The sequence below is a fragment of the Herpailurus yagouaroundi genome, unplaced genomic scaffold (assembly GCF_014898765.1).
Source record: "Herpailurus yagouaroundi ecotype Mexico unplaced genomic scaffold, PumYag 206, whole genome shotgun sequence".
NCBI classification, from domain to species: Eukaryota; Metazoa; Chordata; class Mammalia; order Carnivora; family Felidae; genus Herpailurus; species Herpailurus yagouaroundi.
Genome location: NW_024412437.1, coordinates 3,800,957 through 3,820,209, shown reverse-complemented (window position 1 = coordinate 3,820,209; position 19,253 = coordinate 3,800,957). Strand labels below are relative to the sequence as shown.

The 19,253-nt window shown below is 40.2% G+C and overlaps 1 protein-coding gene across 10 annotated transcripts in view; it reads right to left on the bottom strand.

Moving 5' to 3' along the window:
• Window positions 1–19,253, bottom strand: part of CEP112 (centrosomal protein 112) — a 473,818-nt gene that overhangs the window by 256,931 nt on the left and 197,634 nt on the right. For all 10 annotated transcript variants that reach the window (XR_005783756.1, XM_040452171.1, XM_040452174.1 and 7 more), the window contains one exon: window positions 14,114–14,296. Coding sequence is in view for 9 of the 10 variants with exons in the window: in XM_040452171.1 (XP_040308105.1) it covers window positions 14,114–14,296 (183 nt within the window). In the remaining variant the exon portion in view is untranslated. The remainder of the gene's footprint in view (window positions 1–14,113; window positions 14,297–19,253) is intronic.

The following is a 19,253-nucleotide window of genomic DNA, read 5'->3' as shown; positions in this document are numbered from 1 at the left end:
CATCTCAGACCCTCAAACTCTTGGCTCTTACACAGACCCAGGCAAAACTTGTTCATTTGTATCTTACTGGGTGATTCTAGACAATCGATCCCTGCTTCCCTAGGTGAGCTGTGAAACCTTTCTCTGTACCCAACCTGGAAAGGCTCTCTGTGCACCTGAAACCTCCTTGGTCCCAGGAGCAGTGGAGGGATCGCAGGCACGGAGCAGGCCACATAGCTGACCCTCCCCACGTTGCTACGGGAGCCTGGTTTAGTCATGCCTGCAAACCATACCCGACTCTGCCACTATCCGCCAGAGAGGCTTCATTTCCTCAGTCTCGTGTTTCCCATCTCTGAAATGGGCTCGCTGTTCTCAAAGCCCACGTCTGGCTGCCGGATTGTGGGGCCAGTCTTCAGGGACTGTTGGCTGTTTGGTGCAGTAGTCTATTTATGTTGTGTGGCCACAGTTCACAAATTGAAATAAACAAACTGATATTTATCAGGTTATTAAAAAACACTTGCCATTTCAAATTCTTATAAACAATCCAGAAGTTAAGTATTGTGATTTGTCCTCGCTCGTGAAATGCCACTTTCTCTCGGGTCCCTTCCTATCATCTTTGACCCACTCTCGCGGTCTTCTTGACCTGCTCTTTTTCCTCTGCCTTCCCTTAGGCAATGAGTGTCGGCTATTCTCATTCTACTCCAGGTCCTTAGGAAAACCCACCTTCACCATTGGTATCCATTACTAGACATCCTGGTGACTCTCAAATCTGTATCCCCAAAGGAGAGCTCTCTTTTGAACCCTAGTCCTGCATTTCCACTTACTTACATAATAACGTGGACACCTAAGTGTCCGGTGGCACAGCAAACCACATCCCTGGGTCTCCTCTCTCTCCCTCACTGCCATGTCAACTCACCCACTGCTGATACCTTAGCCAAGTCCCTCATCATCTGGGATGACTCCTAGCTAGTCACCCAGCCTCCAATGTCACTCCCTTCTGCTTCCTAATCCTCTGCTTAAAGTTTCTCAGTGACTTCTGATTGTTGACAGTTACGATCCCTAAAGTTTGTTATTGGACATTTCTATCATAAAAATTTGGGGCGGGGTGCCTGGGTGGCTCAGTCGGTTAAGTGTCCGACTCTTGACTTTGGCTCAGGTAATGACCTCACGATTTGTGAGATCAAGCCCCGCATTGGGCTCTGCATTGACAGTGTAGAGCCTGCTTGGGTTTCTCTCTCCCTCCCTCTCTCTGTCTCTCTCTCTCTCATCTCAAAATAAACAAATAAACATGAAAAAAAATGTAATTGGGGCATGAAAGCCAGTGTGTACATGTATAAATCTGTAACACCACTGTACTGATACATTATGTACATTATAAAAATTCACCCCAAATGGGTATTTTTACAAGATGAAATACAAGTACATGTAAAAAGAAGTTCTACATTTTATCTTCCTATATGCTAATAAACCCTGCTTGGGAGAACACTGTTTTAAATAATTACCAGAAGGGGTAGTAAGTTACAGTAGGACAAGGAGGTAGACAAATGGAAGACACAGAAATGGCAACACAGACAGAGCGTATAAACCCCAAACTGGGGGCAGTGTACAAGGGGATCCAGTCCAGACTTCTCAATGTGGTACAAACTGTCTCCAAGTACTGCTTATGCTAGTCCTGTTTGGAATGCTTTCCCGAGTCTAATTTGCATAGCCAATTTCCACTCATTTCTGAAATGCAATGCATATGATATCTCCTTTAATTCAATCTCTTCTCATTACCTCCCCAAACCTGATGCCCCCATACCACATGATAGACGCATCTTCTGTACTTGGGATCAAAGTACCTTTATCACTTTGCTGTACTTTGAGATATATATATATATATATATATATATATATATATATATATTACAAGATGAAATACAAGTACATGTAAAAAGAAGTTCTACATTTTATCTTCCTATATGCTAATAAACCCTGCTTGGGAGAACACTGTGTGTGTATACACACACACACACACACACACACACACATCTATATCTGTAACTCTGGAAGGCTTAAAGGCCAGGCACACTAGACAAGGCCACAGAATAAAACTGTCCGTTTTCATGCTGATATAGTTACCAGTTCCTTACACACCTGGTGGGCAAGGCAGGCATGCAGGCAAAGTTTCCAGACAATAGAAAGGGGCCAGGAAGATATTAATCTCCCTCCACCCTACTGAATGGTGAAGGAAGTATCTTAAAGGGGCTCATTAAGACATCACGCTAAATCGGGTGGTGTCAATGGCAAAGGGATGCCTTCACGGGGACTTGAGGGCCCGGGCAGGGTGTCCTTCTGACCAAGGGTGTTACTACCTCCGTCTATGTTAAAGGAAGGCATTCTTTGCTCCTATCCGTTGGTATGAATCATATTACCCTCCAGATGCAAAATTCCTATTGCCCCAGAGACTGCAAGCTAGAGGGCAGGGATCGTTCCTTTTTTAATATTCCAAGGCCTAGTATAGTGCCTGACATGTGGCAGCAGCTCAACAGGTGATGCTGAATGAATGAATGAATGAATGAACAAATGAATATTACAGATGTGAAAATGATGATCAGAGATATGAAAGAGGTCACTCAGGTTTATAGCAGCCGCTAAGTGGTAGAGGCTGGCCATGAACCAGCATCACTGTCTTCATATTTGATAAGAAACTGGTCATCGCTTCCAGGTCCATGCTTTAATTACTATCTACATGGCAATGATGTCCAAATTCCTTTTTCTGGAACCTTGACCCGTATACTCAACTCCTCGGCTGATACATCTCCATCTGGATGTTAAAGATGTCACTCAAACTCAGCTTGGCAACAACAGAACTCTTGATTTTGTTGTTATTCCCTCCGAATCATTGTCATATTTGACCCCATCATTTATCTTAACAGCTCAGACTAAAACTCTAAAGAATCCTCTTTCCTTCCCCTCCCACACCTAACCCATCAGAAAGTCCTATTGACTCAAATACATATATCAAATAGAAACCCAGGACTGCACACAACAGCCTGAATGGACTTCAAAAAACATGAACTGGATCCTGTCGCATCACTGCTTGGAATCCTCTCATGGTCTTCCAGGGGCACCTGGGTGGCTCAGTCGGTTAAGCGGCCGACTTCGGCTCAGGTCAAGATCTCACGGTTCGTGGGTTTGAGCCACGCATGGAGCTCTGTGCTGACAGCTCAGAGCCTGGAGCCTGCTTCGGATTCTGTGTCTCCCTCTCTCTCTGCCCCTCCCCGCTCGTGCTCGCATGCTCTCTTCTCTCTCTCTCTCTCAAAAATAAACATCAAAAAAAATTGTTTTTTAATAAAATGGAATCCCAGTTCTTCAAAGGCCCTGTAACCTTCCCCGTACCTGCTACGTTCATGCCATCAGACTTCCTTTTTTATTTCTTGAACACACCACATTTATTCTCCTCCAGGGTCTCCTCACTGGTTGTCCCCGCAGCCTGGCTGGCTTCTCCTCAATCAGATCTCTCTTAGCTCAGACAGCTCTTCCTTGGAGAGGCCTTCTCTGGTGGCTCGCTAAGACAATCACTCAGTCACCTGTCATACCTCTCTGGGTTAATTTTCAACCTACCCATTATTGCTATGTGATGCTCTCCCTGTCACTTTGGCTGTTTTTCTGTTATCATCTGCCTTCCCCCATTCAAGTGTAAGTTCCTTTAGAGCAGAGTATTGGTCTCTCTTGTTCTTTTCCATACCCAGAGCAGGAACCCCCTTAAGGCTAGATGGGCCACACTCTACATAACCCTCGGACAATATTCACATGCACCAGGATGTGAAACACACCTCCTGAAACACCCAGCCTCAGGGCCTGGTACAGAACAGCACTCAAGAAATCTTCATCGAATAAATGAATCAAGCCGAATAAAGTCTCTGTCATGAGGAAATTCCATATACATAATTCTGCCCAATTTTTACAGGTGGAAAAATGTATATGGAAATAAACTTGATTCATACGTTATCTGAAGAGTCACAGTTACTAAACTTTTGAAGTCACAGTTCCCTTTTGTTGACATCAGTGTGGAACAATGAGATTTCAAAAAGCCATCAGAATAGTTAACGATAATGATGATTTTCAGGAGAAGATTTACTAGTCTTATTTCTGAACTGAATGACTTATTTTAAGAAATGCCAACTTTGTAGGCACGGGTTGTGACATTTACTGCCGTGACTAGCGATGATCCCAGAGGTCTAAGTACAAGAGTGTATCTCCATGTTTCCCAAAGTCTGAACCAGGATATGAACAGTCAGGATTGACATTAATAGCGGCTGGCAACACCCTGTACCCCTTGAACTCATGGCTTTTGTCTAATGACAGCTTTGGCATAATTTCTGAATAAGTGAAGAACAAAAGTTTTCAAACCTCACACTCCACTTTCGTTGCCCATGCCAACATCACTTTATCTGGAGCTACTATAAAACTTGCCCAACAAGTGAGGATAACGTTTACATTACAAAAAAATTAGCTCTTCGGGAAACATTTGGTGAACACATGGATTTTGTACATTAAATGACATCTTTGCAAATAACAAAATAAATAAGGTCCCGCTTGACCCTAGGGATCTGGGGTTTGTTTCATTAATAAATACTGACTTAAGAGGCAAACTTAAGATGAATGAATCACCAGTTCAATTTTAACCTTTTTAAAGACCTGTACCTGTCGAGTCCTTCCACTGGAAAATTCCCTGGTTTTGAGATGCTAGGGGCTGGCTGGGCTGTTGGTTTCATGTTCACTGGAAGCTCCTGTGCACCACAGAGTGATATCAGTGGGAGAGACCTGAGCACGCGCGTGCGCGCGCGCACACACACACACACACACACACACACACACACACACAGGCACAATGCAAGACTAATGTTGCATTACAATGGCCCCCACTAACAAGGGAAGAGACCCCAGATCCAGGCCACAGACTTCAGCAAACTTCATTCTCAGAGGATGCCATTATCTCATTTTCAAATAGGACTAATACTTTTAGGCCTTGACCTCACACCTAAGGAAAACAAATCAAAATGAACCGGAAAAATAACACACATTTTCCAACCCTGCAAGTCGAATTGTGTACAGTTTCTTTCTGATTTCTCGTGATCTCTCTCCAACCTCCCAGGACACAATTATCCAAAAATACTCGAGAGGCCAGGTAACAATGTAAGATAAGTGACGAAAAAGAATTTTCGCTGAATTTTAACATTCCTTTCAATGGGAAAACGCTACTCCCAAGTTTCACATGAATCCACCAATTTCAGTGCTTTAAGTCTCAGTTAGGCCAGTTTTTTTATTATCTCCTATTAACAGTATATTTCAAACATTTTCTGTACACAAACATTAAAGTAGCTTGAAAATAGACTATTATTTTCATGTAATGCCTTGCTCTCCTCCTCAGACATGAGTTTACGGTCTCCCTGACATCAATTCCTGTCATTTTTCTCATGAGAAATTCTCAGGTGTTAAGTATCTTTCCTATCATGCAACTAGGCATGATTCCAATTAGTCCTGAATGGAAGACAAAATGACAGTTTAATAAGCTTCAATTTGCCAGTGCTTTGAACGTGTGATGATATCATCATTTTGCCAATCATTTCTTGCACTTTGGCTCCGACCTCTCTGTCACAAAAAATTACCTCAAATGTATAAATAAAGACATCAAGGATGTCTCTCAGAGAACGGACTGAGTCAGAAATCCAAAAACGACTTTTCCAAGACATCAAGAAAGAAGAGTTATTCATGCAGTGTTTCCTCAAAGATAATTTCTGCCAACATTCTTAGTAATTTTTTTGAGGCAGAGGTGAAAAGGACAAGGAGGAGCAATACGCTAAAAATAACTGAAGGCAATTTTTCCTTATGTCAATGGGAATGACATTCAGGATGTGGAATAACAATTTATCTCTGGGGTATTTTATGTAAAGAAAAGAATTCATCTGAAAACTTCTCATCCGGACCAAAGTCAGTCTAGAATTGAGCTATAACTGCATCAACATAAATTGTCTTTGAGGATTCTAAAAGAAACACGGTTTCTAATTATTCCTTGTATTTCTAGAGAGTCTCTGGGTTTGAATTTACTAAACTGCCTTGACCTCACTTCTAAAAGGTTTGGACTAGCTGCTGTCATGCAATAAGGATCATTACACGGGTTCCCTTAGGGGAGAAATTGGGAAACTGAAGTCTTTGAGATTTAAAAATTCATTCCATAAAGTGAAGGGATCGTATGTGAAATTCCAAACTGGTGTGTGACTATGATAGGTGTTCGCCTATAATAGGCCATTGACACCAAAGCTCATTTCACCAGTACCAACTGCAGATTCCTGCTAATTTTTATCGAGATTGGTAGGTTCATTGATGTAAAAGCTTCCTACATTCTTCCTCTAGACACATCTTCTCATTTCAGTAATAATGCAAAAGCCAAAAGTGAACCCATTTCAAAAACATATTTATTTTTCCAGTCTACAAATTCTGAAGTTTGTGGGAAGGAATTCCCTTCCAAATAAAATATTAAGAACTGCCTATCTCTTCGGAGTTAAATGTGTCTCAGAAGAGAGACACACAGCCATGGCTTGTGGCGTCGGAGAAAGTTTGAAACCGTTGCTCAATCTTGATTTGGGTTTAAACGGTCTGAGGTATGGGTATCAGTACGTTAAATCTAGCCATGAGTTGACAATCCAACATCAAAAATATAGTGGAATTTATGCAGAATAAATGAAACTCAGAGACGACGGACTCACACACAAGTAGGCATATGGGGCACGGGACTCTGCCACACGAGTCTCAGCTACACTAACTTACCTACTAAGTTACACAGACACAACGTCCTGCGTCCACACACTTGTAACCTTGGGCATTTTACTTATGCTTTCTGAAACTTGTCTCCTTGATAAAATGGACTAACATACATCCGTCTTTGGACCCAGGCAAGAAGGTCCAAACAGAGCTCCCAAATGGGAAGTTTAATCCTCATGGGGGGTTGGAAGGGTTCAAAGAGATGGTGCATCGCGAAGGACCTAGCAGAGAGCCTGGTGCACGCAAGGCACGCAATCAACATTTGCTGCTGCTGCTGCCGCCGCCGCTGTTAAGCACAAACAAGCACAGGAATTCAGTGCTGTTCAGGGAGGACTGCTTACTAAAGCTGGAACTCACGCAGCAGGATTCAATTATGACTCTGCAGCAACGGCAAGTATGGCAACTCACGGAAAGAAATGCAAATGGTGAGGAGCCTCTCAGCTTGGGGAGCAGGGTACCAGCGTGTCTCTCACGCTAGGCAAGGGCTCACGTATAACCCTGTGCCTTTTTTGCCATGTCCGAGTCTCTCCCCAAATCTAAAATCTCTCTTGCAAGAGGCTGGGGGATCGAGAACGAGTACTGAATTAAGATTAAGGAGCCCTGCTTTGCTAGTTCTGTGACCTTGGGCAAGGTAGTGGCCTTGAACCCTAGGTTCTTCATCTGTAAACTGAGAATAATTGGATGTGGTCATCTCTTTACTCAGTCTGGCTGTGCTGCTGCTGGATACGTAGATACCTGCACAGATGCACGTCCGGCACAACGTCCTGTGTCCACACACTTGTCCCTCGCCATCTCCCCGGTTTTCACCACTGTACCCCCTATTTTAAATATCTCCAGCATTTAATTATTACTTCTTCAAGGACAACTTTAATCTATCTAAAAAATCTATGAAGTAGAGTGAGAACAAAAGACAGATTTTTTTTTTTTAATTTTTTTTTCAACGTTTATTTATTTTTGGGACAGAGAGAGACAGAGCATGAACGGGGGAGGGGCAGAGAGAGAGGGAGACACAGAATCGGAAACAGGCTCCAGGCTCCGAGCCATCAGCCCAGAGCCTGACGCGGGGCTCGAACTCCCGGACCGCGAGATCGTGACCTGGCTGAAGTCGGACGCTTAACCGACTGCGCCACCCAGGCGCCCCAAAAGACAGATTTTAAAGCAATCATTTAATTGACACAAAGTTGTTGATTCAAAGGGAATACTTCATGCCATTATTTGGAAGGTTTGTCTTTAAAAGGAATATGCTTTATCTAAAAGTGGACCACATGCCATGGAATGTGGTTTCCATGGTAACTGCCACATTTAAAAAATATGCACAGGACTAAAGATACACTGTATAATACTTCTACAAATGGATCATTCCTAGAGAAATCAATTTCCTTGTCTCAGCCTGTTATTGTTTTTTCAACGTAATGTAATTTTCTCCATGACGAGGACCAAGTTGAATTATTTATAATAGTTTAATTATAGGAATATACGCTATTTGTGTGCCTATAAGATGAAAATAATTACAGAATTTTAGAATTATAATGGAAAAAGAAGGCTAGCGATCTACAAAAAATGTAAACTTCACTTTGAAAGGTCATCTTCCTATATTTTCTCCTAATTAAGTACCTAAGAAATAGTATTCTTATACATAGTAATACATATAACATATAAATAAAACATATTATTAAATTCATATGTAATACTATTAGACAAAACACCATTGGCTACTGATAAAACAGGATCTTTGCATCAATATATCTGTGTCAAAATATGAAATGCACTTTGATCCTCCTTGGAAATTTCTGTATAACCTGTGCTTTTGGTATCAGAAAAACAGTATTTCCCCCACAGGCTTTTCAAAATGGCTCAGTTAGGAAAACCTCTGTTTATATTCTAAATGTATGCAGTAAGTTTTTGATCGGTCCTAAATGCAGCTCTTCGATAATACCATAAAGCTTCATCTAAAGAAAATAAATTGAAACCTGTAATGTGTGGTTTTACCACAAGTCCACTGAAAAAGTCTTACTTTCTTTTCGCAGAATAATAAATTGATAAAAACATCTTCCCACCAACCCTTCTTATGTCTGACATTACACATTATGTGCATTGCAGCAAAACCCACCTAATACTGAAAGCACGCTTAATTCCATGCCTCTTTCCCTCTACTACAAATAACTTAGTGTATCGGGGGTAAGTATCAAAGCATGGTGTGCACACAGCTGGAACACCAGGCATCCGCTCTGATGTGACTGTGGGTGTCACCAGGGACAGGAAGGGAACAAAAAAGCAGGGTTACATTGACCGCAACAGCCTCATTACGGTAGGGGGAAAATATTTACATAGTTTGTTTTTTCCACATGATCTGTCCGCTTGACCCAAAGAAATGAAAATATTTACTACCTCAAAACCAAGTAAATGATCTTAGTGAATAAAAGACGATGAGATACCATTTTGGTCATGGAGGAAGAAAGGGAATTGTTTTAGTACAGGTACAAATACCCTATGCTCCTGAACCAAATTACCACTTGCTTTTATTTCTTATAGTTTTTCATAGTATAAATTCAGAGGACAAGAGAATCAGCTGGAAGAAAGAGAGCAACAGATTTCGAAATGAACAGCTGGGCATTAGCTTTTAAACTACCTCTAACCTCAGCCATGTTTCTCCAAAGATGCTTTGTAAGGGCTACAGGATCAGTCACATGATGAAAGTACTAGACTTTGCTAGTCTCGCGATTTAAAATATCCTTTCGTTTGATTCATATGTACAAAACTGGATCTCCTGAAGCACGTGTGTTTTTTGATATTGAGCATGATGGTATTCATCATTTTATTTGATCAAAATGAAACGTGGGCGTATTAAAATATAACCTGCTCATTACATTTTGTGAAAGTACTTAAAGACTCCAAGATGTTCCCGCCACATTTCATTTCCAAATGTTTTAATACATAGAGATGTCAACAGTTATATTGGTCAGTATCCTTCAGGCTAAGTCCTCTGTCATACATTTCTCTCAGAATTGGGAGCTAGAAAAAAAGTGAACTGGTATTATTTCTTTCACAGATCATCAGAATGACACAATTCATCATGTTCCCCTCTTCACTGTGGCTTCTAGGTGCGCTCAGAGCTAAAACTGGTACGTCACTAAAGCATTTTTAAAAGTAGTATAGGTTTCCTGATGGAGTGAATACCGTTTATTGCTTAATTACTATTTTCAGTTATATTTTAGCTGTTTAAATGTTTTTTTAATTACAGAATGCCGCCTCACATCCCTTTTGAAAGTGGTTGACATATAAAAAAATTAAAATCAATGTTTCCAATGGAAAAATGCTACCCGAAAAAAGCCGAAAGACCATGCACAGGTTTAGCTATAATGTTTAGAATGTACATATTGCTCAATTCATCCATAAGTAACCTTAGAAGAATCTTAGAACAGCCAATATTTAGTCCACCATACACAGGCACACACCCAGTTTTAGAAATGAACATTTTTAATCTGGGCCCGGATTACCAAATTCATAGAAAAGAAAGTGATGTCATCGAGATATAATTTTAAAAATTACAATTGTCTTACCACAAACATCTTTTCTGGAGATCTTTTTTTAAGTAGAAGAGAGAAAGAAGAAGATTTCTGAAAACCCTACATTTTACAATTAGCCATAGGACAGCCTCTTACTGTGAATCAATATGGCAAAACCAAGATGTTCTGTCCATTTATTATGCAAAACTCGTTCATAATAGCATCATGATTCTCAGGTTAGGAAATCAAGAAAGGCATCAAGATCCCAAAGTGAGGAAAGATTCCATCTCCTATAAGCAAATTTTAAGTTTCATGTATTTTTGGATCTCGTGACAACTGTCTCCCAAGTCGGCTCTATTAATTTGCCTTCTACTGATGGTGGTTCACAGTGGCTGCTGTGGTCACCCTGAGTCTTCCAGGGGCCCGTACCTCAACAGGTGACATAGACAGCTGCCCTATGATGGGAACCCCACCTTTGGGGCGGATCTCAAAGGTCCTCTACGATATTCATACACACCACTCACTCTGGCAACAAACATAAAAGATCAAGCGATCTCCAAGTGGTTCAGGGTCCTAAGAGAACAACTGAAAAGTCAGGGAACCTACGTTCTGTTTTTCTTACAATTCAAAGGAATAAACTGAGAAATTCTCCCACTACACTGCAGTTCAAAAGCAAAATCACATGCAGAACCACCATGCTAGAAGAGGTTCTCCTAAGATGATCATAACAAAACTATGAATTTTCTTTATGTGAAAAAAACATGATGAAGTCAATCAAATCACCCTCCAAATTAATTTCAATAAGAGGGATCTGGCAAAGGAGAAATATCTGACACTGAGGCTGTGACTTTCTATATGTCTTGGTACCTACTGATCTGGATGCTTTTTCTTAAACATTGTAACCTCAGGTAGACACCAGGCTGACCATCTTCTACGAAGGTGATAAAATTTAATGTGCATTTCAGCAAATGTAAGTATCACCACATAAAATATCCTACCATTGGAAGTCAAGGTATTATGACAAAGATATAATATATGCATAGAATAATTAGCCAAATACACCAAATAAAATGAAAGAAATGGTTACTTATCTTTAGTTACATTGCCATACCTTATGATTTCTCTAGAAAACAGAAATTCCTTGGGTATAAAGTAACCTGTAATAATTATATAGCATATTCACTACAAGGGAGTTCCTGTCTGATATATGATTTACCTTACGGTAGGTAACTATACTTTATGATCATGGTTTTCTTATCAGTACATAATACATAATATATATGGAAGAAACCCAAAGTAGACTTTTACTATATTGTCTGAATTCACAAATCTGATAGAACAAAAAGCAGCAAGCAAAGCTAGAGTATCCAAAATTGGTACTTCCCTGGTCCTTTTTTGGTTAAGTATTTCAAACAGTCCTTTTTACAAAATGGCCTCCATTGCTAAACGGGAGTAGCCAAACGTGAACTGAAAATCAAATCTCTCTGGACCTAAAATGAAAAATGATCCAATCCAATATTTAAGGTACATAATACATGTGTCAAGCCACAAAACAGTGATTTGGAAAAGAAGATCTTCTATTTTTAAAAAATATATGTCCACTTTGTTTTTCTGAAATTTGTGAATGGAATTCAGGACTTAAAAGGCTTCACACATCACATTATTTAAGTCACAATCAGGAAAAGATTTATTTGGAAAATTTAGAACTTACCTGATGGAAACTCTGAATTAATACCCTCAGTGAATAACCAAAATAAATACAAATTATTAGCATTTTGGTACACACGATAAGGTTTTCAAAAATACAACTCATTGGCAAATTAAAAAAAAATACATTCTCTAAAAACAATCAATCAAGTTTGGCTTCCACAGAAAATCATTTTCATTCAGATCAAGAATGCATTTAGCCTAAGTTTCCATTGCTTTACTAGGCGTTCCTATGACAGCAATTCCAATTGTTCCAAGAAAGACAAAATAGGAGAAACACAATCCTGTGCTACAGCATTTGAAGAGGTCATATGGTCCTCATACTGATTATTTCAATTAGCAGAAATTCAATTAAGAACCTTATTGTACTCTCCCTGTGGCTTAATTATACATAATAATTCTAAAATTTCCCTTTTGTTATTGGGTGAACCGCACCCTATATATGGCAGATACGACATATGTAATATCACAAAGATTTCCTCTAAATTTGGCCTCCACTACTGTCGGCTTTCCACAACAGCACCAAAACAGTGGGAGTTATATAAATTAAGGTATTTTATTGTATCACGGACTCAATTCTACTATGCAAACAGACCCTACACAGACTCAGAACCCAAATACTTTATCACTGAAGACAATGCTGAGGCTTAGCATCATCTCTGAAGGAGAATGTTAAGTTGGAAAATATTCTTAGTAAATTATATGGCTAACAATCGGAAGATCAGCTTATATTTTATAAAGGCTCTGATGAGGTTGGTGGCAAAAACATAACCCACATTGACTTAGCAGGAACCACCTGACTCTTCGGGTACCATGGCTACTACAATGACTACCTTTTTAGTTAGCAAATCCCCCATAAAACAAATTGAAAATAGTTCTCCTATAAGCATATATTAGTGACAAAAAAAATCTGTGCTGAGTATACTTTTGGGCCCCAGTCATTCTCTGAAGGTAAAAGACAACTCAAGGTCAAATGAAAAATAACCAAGAACTCCTATTCTTTGCCTTACCGCCTCCCGCCCTCCACCCAAGAAATAAATATCTTACTTAATCAGCAGTTTTATAGTTGAGATGATTATAAAATTGTTTAAACACATGTCATAAAAAATAGAACGCTTATTTCATTGTTTAAAAATTATATCATTTGGGGAGAAAGGATATTGAGGAAGAAGCTTGTATGTGATATGAATAATATGGTTAAGATTTCAATGGGAAAAGAGGTATTTATTAGACCTAGTAGATGATATGGTTTTATTAGAAAAGAAAATTATCTTTTTTTGTTATCAGTTGCTCTTCAATTTTTCTTTAATAAAATTTCACAGCAATCTCAGGAGGATACACCAAAGGCCTTTGATTATATATACCCCAAAGAACGTATTGTACCACAAAGATGCCCACACCCAATAAGATTTTTTTTTCATCTGAAATTTATAAAGATAATTTTCCATGCTGACAGTGCACATTTCATCCATAAGTTTGAAGAGTCAAATGCTACCACAGCTGGGGGTTATTCTGCCAAATGGTTTCCAACAGGGACTACAGAGGTGGAGGCTGGGGGGCATGTGCATGTCGGAAAAAGCGACAGACCTGATGGGAAATAGCCCTTCTCTGGAGTCATTTTTACCAATTGCCATCTGAGTGATCTAATCAAATATAGAGTCTAATGAAAAAAAAAAAAAAAAAAAAAAGCAACACCAGGAAGGAAAAGCAAATATTAAAACAGCTGCTTGATTACCTACAGAGATTAAAACAAAAAGCAAGGAGTAAGGCTGATATATTTCATAGGGATTTGCAGAGGCTGAGGGGAGGGGTAAGGGGCAGATACCTTAAAAAAAATCCATCATGAAAGGAACTGAGACAAGATTATAAAAAAGGGGCCAAGTTATAGCGCGCCATGGGATTTTTAATCTGGCTACCTGTGGTTTCTGTAGTTAAAGCCTTATTCATCCTCAAAACGGGGGGAGGGGGGGAGAAGAAAACAAAAAAATCACATTTATATGTCAGTTTTGCAAATGATCAAACAGCGTGCACCAACAAGAATAATAAGAAAACACTAAACGCTGATGACTTTTTAAAAATAGATAGCCGTTTTATCAAATATTATTGATAATTACCTGTGAATCTCGTTTCTTGAACTCTTGAATTTGATTTTCGTGCTCCATATTGGCAGCGCGAAGCTGTTTTTCCAGGTTTTCAATTTCCCGTTCATGGTCTCGGACTAGGCTATCCTTCTCTGCGTTATGCTGCTGTAATAGGTGCGTCTTCTCCTGTTCATGCTCCAGCTTCAGCTCTACTATCTGATTGGACAATGAGGAGGACAGTTCATCAACAGAACATCCTTGTCGTCATGACAACTCATGGACAGCTTAATTTTTCTCTAATTTGTCCAAGTTGAAAATTTTATTTTTGCGTCATTATTACCTCACCCTTGAAATACTCTCGTCTGGGGGGGAGGGGGTGATTTTATCCAAACCTCCTAATATTCAAGCCAGTTGGGCATATTCAGGAAATCGTTCTGCAATCTGTTGACATAAATGCCTGAACATTGAAAAAAATTATGTCGAATGCTACGTATTTCCTACCCAAGAATTCGGGTATTACTGATCAGCAATGGTTATAAATGGTTAATAGTCAGTACGCGTTGCTGTTTGCTTAAATATATACACGTAAAAAGCAGCAATTAAATCGGTCAGTTTTCTTTATGATTTTCAAATAAAAGATCGAAGCCAAATACGCATCTGGATTATTGTATATACAGTTGTCTTTTTAAAAAAATAAAATGATAAATTTCAAAGCTCTATTATCTCGTTGTCAGCTACGGTATACCAACATAAACAGATGTTATGTGTTCCAGAAGGGCACCTGCTGTGCTGCAGGCTTGCGCCATGATTTCATAAAGAGCATTCTATTCTCAGGATCCTTTCCCAGTCCACTCCACACTGGAGACTGTGACCTTGGCCAGTCTTAGCCTCTCCCTGCTAGACTGAATGGCAGCCCGAGACCAAGGGCCTGGTTGCCGCAGCTTTGATACTAATCCTCCCAGACTGTGCACAATGGCACCCTACCTGGCCTGCAAACTATAGCCAGCCAGGCTGTCTTTGAAGCAGGTGATGAATAGGGGACTGCAGGAAGCCAGCTTCCCCAGTGAACTCCAGGCCACACAGCTGCTAAGAACAGTCACTTGGATTTTTCTTCAGTTTTGGTGGATTTCAGGGGAAAAAACTGCTGTTATCTAGAATATGTTGTGTTATTTTCGGCGTGAGAATCCATCTTCAAAAAAGCTAACAGTAGGAGCCTGCTCCAAATCGATCTTGTTTCTTATGTCGTGCAATGAATCACCAGCCTACCTTATCTTAAAGCGATAGCATTCATTTCTCCAGGCATACATGCTACGCTAAATTTCAGAACTTCTTTTCTTTTGAGATTTGAAACTCTCATCCTCTAATTGCAAATTAAGAATCAAAACACGAACTGAATGTGCTTACACACAGGTTTCAACATGTTTCCTTACTGTGATTTTTCTTGGAGTTGGAAAATGAGCACGAAATTTCTGGCCACTCATAAATGTACTATACTATTTAGAAGAAAGAAAAGGATACTCGCTTTTCATATCCACTTATCAGAACAAAATAATGTATAAAATAATATAGAAATATTTATTTTGCATCTGAGAACAAAGACGCATTCTAGTGAATTTGTGCCTACTTAAAATGTAGGGATCTTTCTTCCATATTATTCTACTGTTGGCAACATATAGAAAAAATAACATAAACAGCGTCTGCTTATCTACCAAGTAGTAAAGCTTTCTTATTTAAAATTAATGTGCATGCTTTACTCTGCGATTCACCCAACTATAATGTTAATCGCAAAAAAAGAATTCAACGTTTTATTGATATTACTGCATTATTTCAGGCATCTGAGTTTATGAATTATTGAGTTAGAATATTTTTAGTTCTTGGACACATTATTATTTCTACTCAGTGTTACACCAGCAAGCATTATTATAATAAATTTATAAGTTTTAATTAAAATCATTTAAGTATATAACACACTGAAAGAAGTGGATGGAGGTAGAAAGTTCTAGTGAGATCTGATTCTCAAAAGTCTCAGGAACATTGAGAGAATGGATAGGATTTAAAATTGATGGAAAACCAATTATTTTATACACTCAAGGAAAAAGCAACCAGTTGACCTGTAATTAGGGCAGAAGAAGTACAGAAGAACTTCTTTCCCCCAAGAAAAAACACACCACACGATCAGGAGTCACTATCAGATTGTGAGTAATGGCGCTGCCTCATTCTAGGCTCTAAGTAAGGTACTTTCATAGTAACTTTCTCCGAGTTATTTGAAGAGCTCTTGTAGACTGATCAATGGCCTGCCCATGTTCAGATTTCAGTTTATTCATTTTTAAAAATCAGGAACAAACGAAATAGAGATAGTAGAATTTTGAGCCTAAAGTCAGATGTTCATAAATTAGTAGTACTTTGTTATTTTGTCAGGACCCATTGCTCAGTGACGCTAGTGAACGAATGAATGAATCTCAGGTTGCGAGAGCCTTTTAAATTTTTTTTTTTTCAACGTTTATTTATTTTTGGGACAGAGAGAGACAGCATGAACGGGCGAGGGGCAGAGAGAGAGGGAGACACAGAATCGGAAACAGGCTCCAGGCTCCGAGGCATCAGCCCAGAGCCCGATGAGGGGCTCGAACTCACGGACCGCGAGATCCTGACCCGGCCGAAGTCGGACGCTTAACCGACTGTGCCACCCAGGCGCCCCGGTTGCGAGAGCCTTTTAAAGTGAAATAGCAGAGGCCTGTCTGCTCACAGCAACACTACCTGGCCAACCTCTAGGTGTTATGAACCCTTTCTGGTCTTTGCCCAGGATTCCTCACTGTTAATACCTTCTGGCAGATGTCTTCTCCTCATAAATAGCAGAGTCCAGAAGAAAACCCTAATGCTCTGGAAACAACTGAACGATGATATTCATAACCACAAAGGCCATCATCAAAGTGGATCTGTGTTTAAATTGAAGATTTCACTGGTCCTAGCCCCTTCCATGTAAGTAAATGTTAACAGAGTTTTTTGCCTTTTCCAGTTCCGTCTTTTACTTGTGGGCATATCTCAAAAGCAAACATGAAGTACAGTACTTTATCTTGGACTAATAGACACTTCTGGCTGACCAACAATAATGTCTAACGGAGTTAACGGTGACCAGGAGGTTGTAAATCGCAGAAAATGTGGAGGATGTAAAAGTACACAGCATCCACAAAGACGAATGTTCAGTGACAACGAGGTCTCTGTGTCAAAGTGGTCCAGAACCCATAATCTATCCTACAGGGGCAAATAGGATGCACCATCACCCAGGAACGTGCTTCAATAAGGCCAGCTACAGAGCTTCCTGTAATAAAGGAAGGAAAGCTTTAAGTTCCCTAATCTGAAAGCACGGGGCTATGGGCCAGGTATCTACACTGGATAGATATACCCGCTCGACATGTACAAAAGCAGATGGTGGGGAGCCTGGGTGACACCGTCGGATAAGTGTCTGACTCTTGATTTTGGCTCAGGTCATGAGCTCATGGCTCATGGGATCAAGCCCCTCATCAGGCTCCATACTGACAGCACAGGGCCTGCTTGGGATTCTCTCTCTCCCTCTCTTTCTGTCCCTCCCCGGCTCATGTGCACATGCTCGCTTGCTCGCTCTCTCTCTCTTTCAAAACAAATAAAGTTAAGAAAAAAGGCAGCTTGACATGTCTTCCGGGGGAGTAAAGTGAATAGCCCTCAAGTGCAAGCGTCTGGTAGCATCTGGTAGTGCCCTTAGGTGCTGGGCTTGATGCCTTGGTGGTTGGGGTTCAAGTGAGAAAATGGCTTTATAGCCTAGACCCTATTAGGTTGACAACAACTATCATTTTTGTAGGTCAAAATAGGAGATGATGCTCCATCCACTATGCTACCCCCCAACACAGACTACACATGAAGTTCAAGAGTGAAGTTTTAAAGTTCTGCAGTCCCTGAAAGCACAGCCATCCATCACAGACTAAATCATTATGCAGTCTGGTGCTGGCGTCCCCCTTCTAAGTGAGGCTTCACGTACGTTTCCGAGAGCAGAAGTACATTCCAGGCTCTGAGAAAGACCAAGATGGAACCACCAAATACGCAAGTCTCTGGGGGCCCCGGAATGTATATTTTAAGTCCTGGTAACTGCTTTCCAGTGAAATCAGTGCTGGCAAATGTGGCCTGAACATATTTTAAAAATCTTATAAAGAAAACGACAATGGGGACAGAAGAAGTCATTACTTCTCAGTACACAACCCACAGAAGACCAACACATCCCAGTAACACACCTCAACATCAGAAATTCCAAAACCAGAAGCATAATTATAGAAGTGATAGAATACATCCAACATATTTTTTAAAGGCGCTGGTGGTACAGAATACTAACTAAAATACCTTAAACATAACCAAATTACAAAATCTATATTCTGAAGCCTTGGTATAAGAATGGCTTAAAGCTACAGGAAGTAGAAAAAAGAGGTCCTCCGCATGCTCTGGCTGGGAAAGGAGGAAGGGGAGGAGTCTCCAGTCGGGAGCCCTCGGGATAGACGTGTCTTACAACTCAGTGGTGACTGCTCTCATTTCAAGTGAACAGAAGTATGAAAGTTGACGTTTGGACACGTGTGAAGGCTACCAAGGTAATACAATGTCCATCTTAATCCACAAGACTTCATCCACAACACCCTGACAGTCAGTCACTCAGCTGCTGACGGGATGCTTTTGGCAAGAAGGGAACAAGTGGCTTCCAAGGCGACCAGTGCCTCATGGTGAACACACCTGGCATCACAACTTCTGGGGAAAGACTGCTGAAAAATTGTGAAAGGAACGAAACAAATGTAAAACACAACAGGACATTCACTGGCAACAACCAAACAAGGAAAGAAGGTTATCACCTTGACCATCCATGGCAAAGGGTGGTAGTCAAGGAAAGAAAGAGAGGCTCTACTATTCTGTTCCTTCCCCAGAGGCAGAAATGCTGAGCAAAGTACTGCTGAGGGACATCTTCTAAGGCAAGGGTAAGGGCGTAACTGCATCAGTGGAAATGGCTGCTGGAAAGAGACGGATGAGAAAGTGAAAAATTGTGGCTGATTCTGATCGAAGCACAGGCTTCAGAGTTCCCATTAAAAAAGAAAAGAAAAGAAAAGAAAAGAAAAGAAAAGAAAAGAAAAGAAAAGAAAAGAAAAGAAAAGAAAAGAAAAGAAAA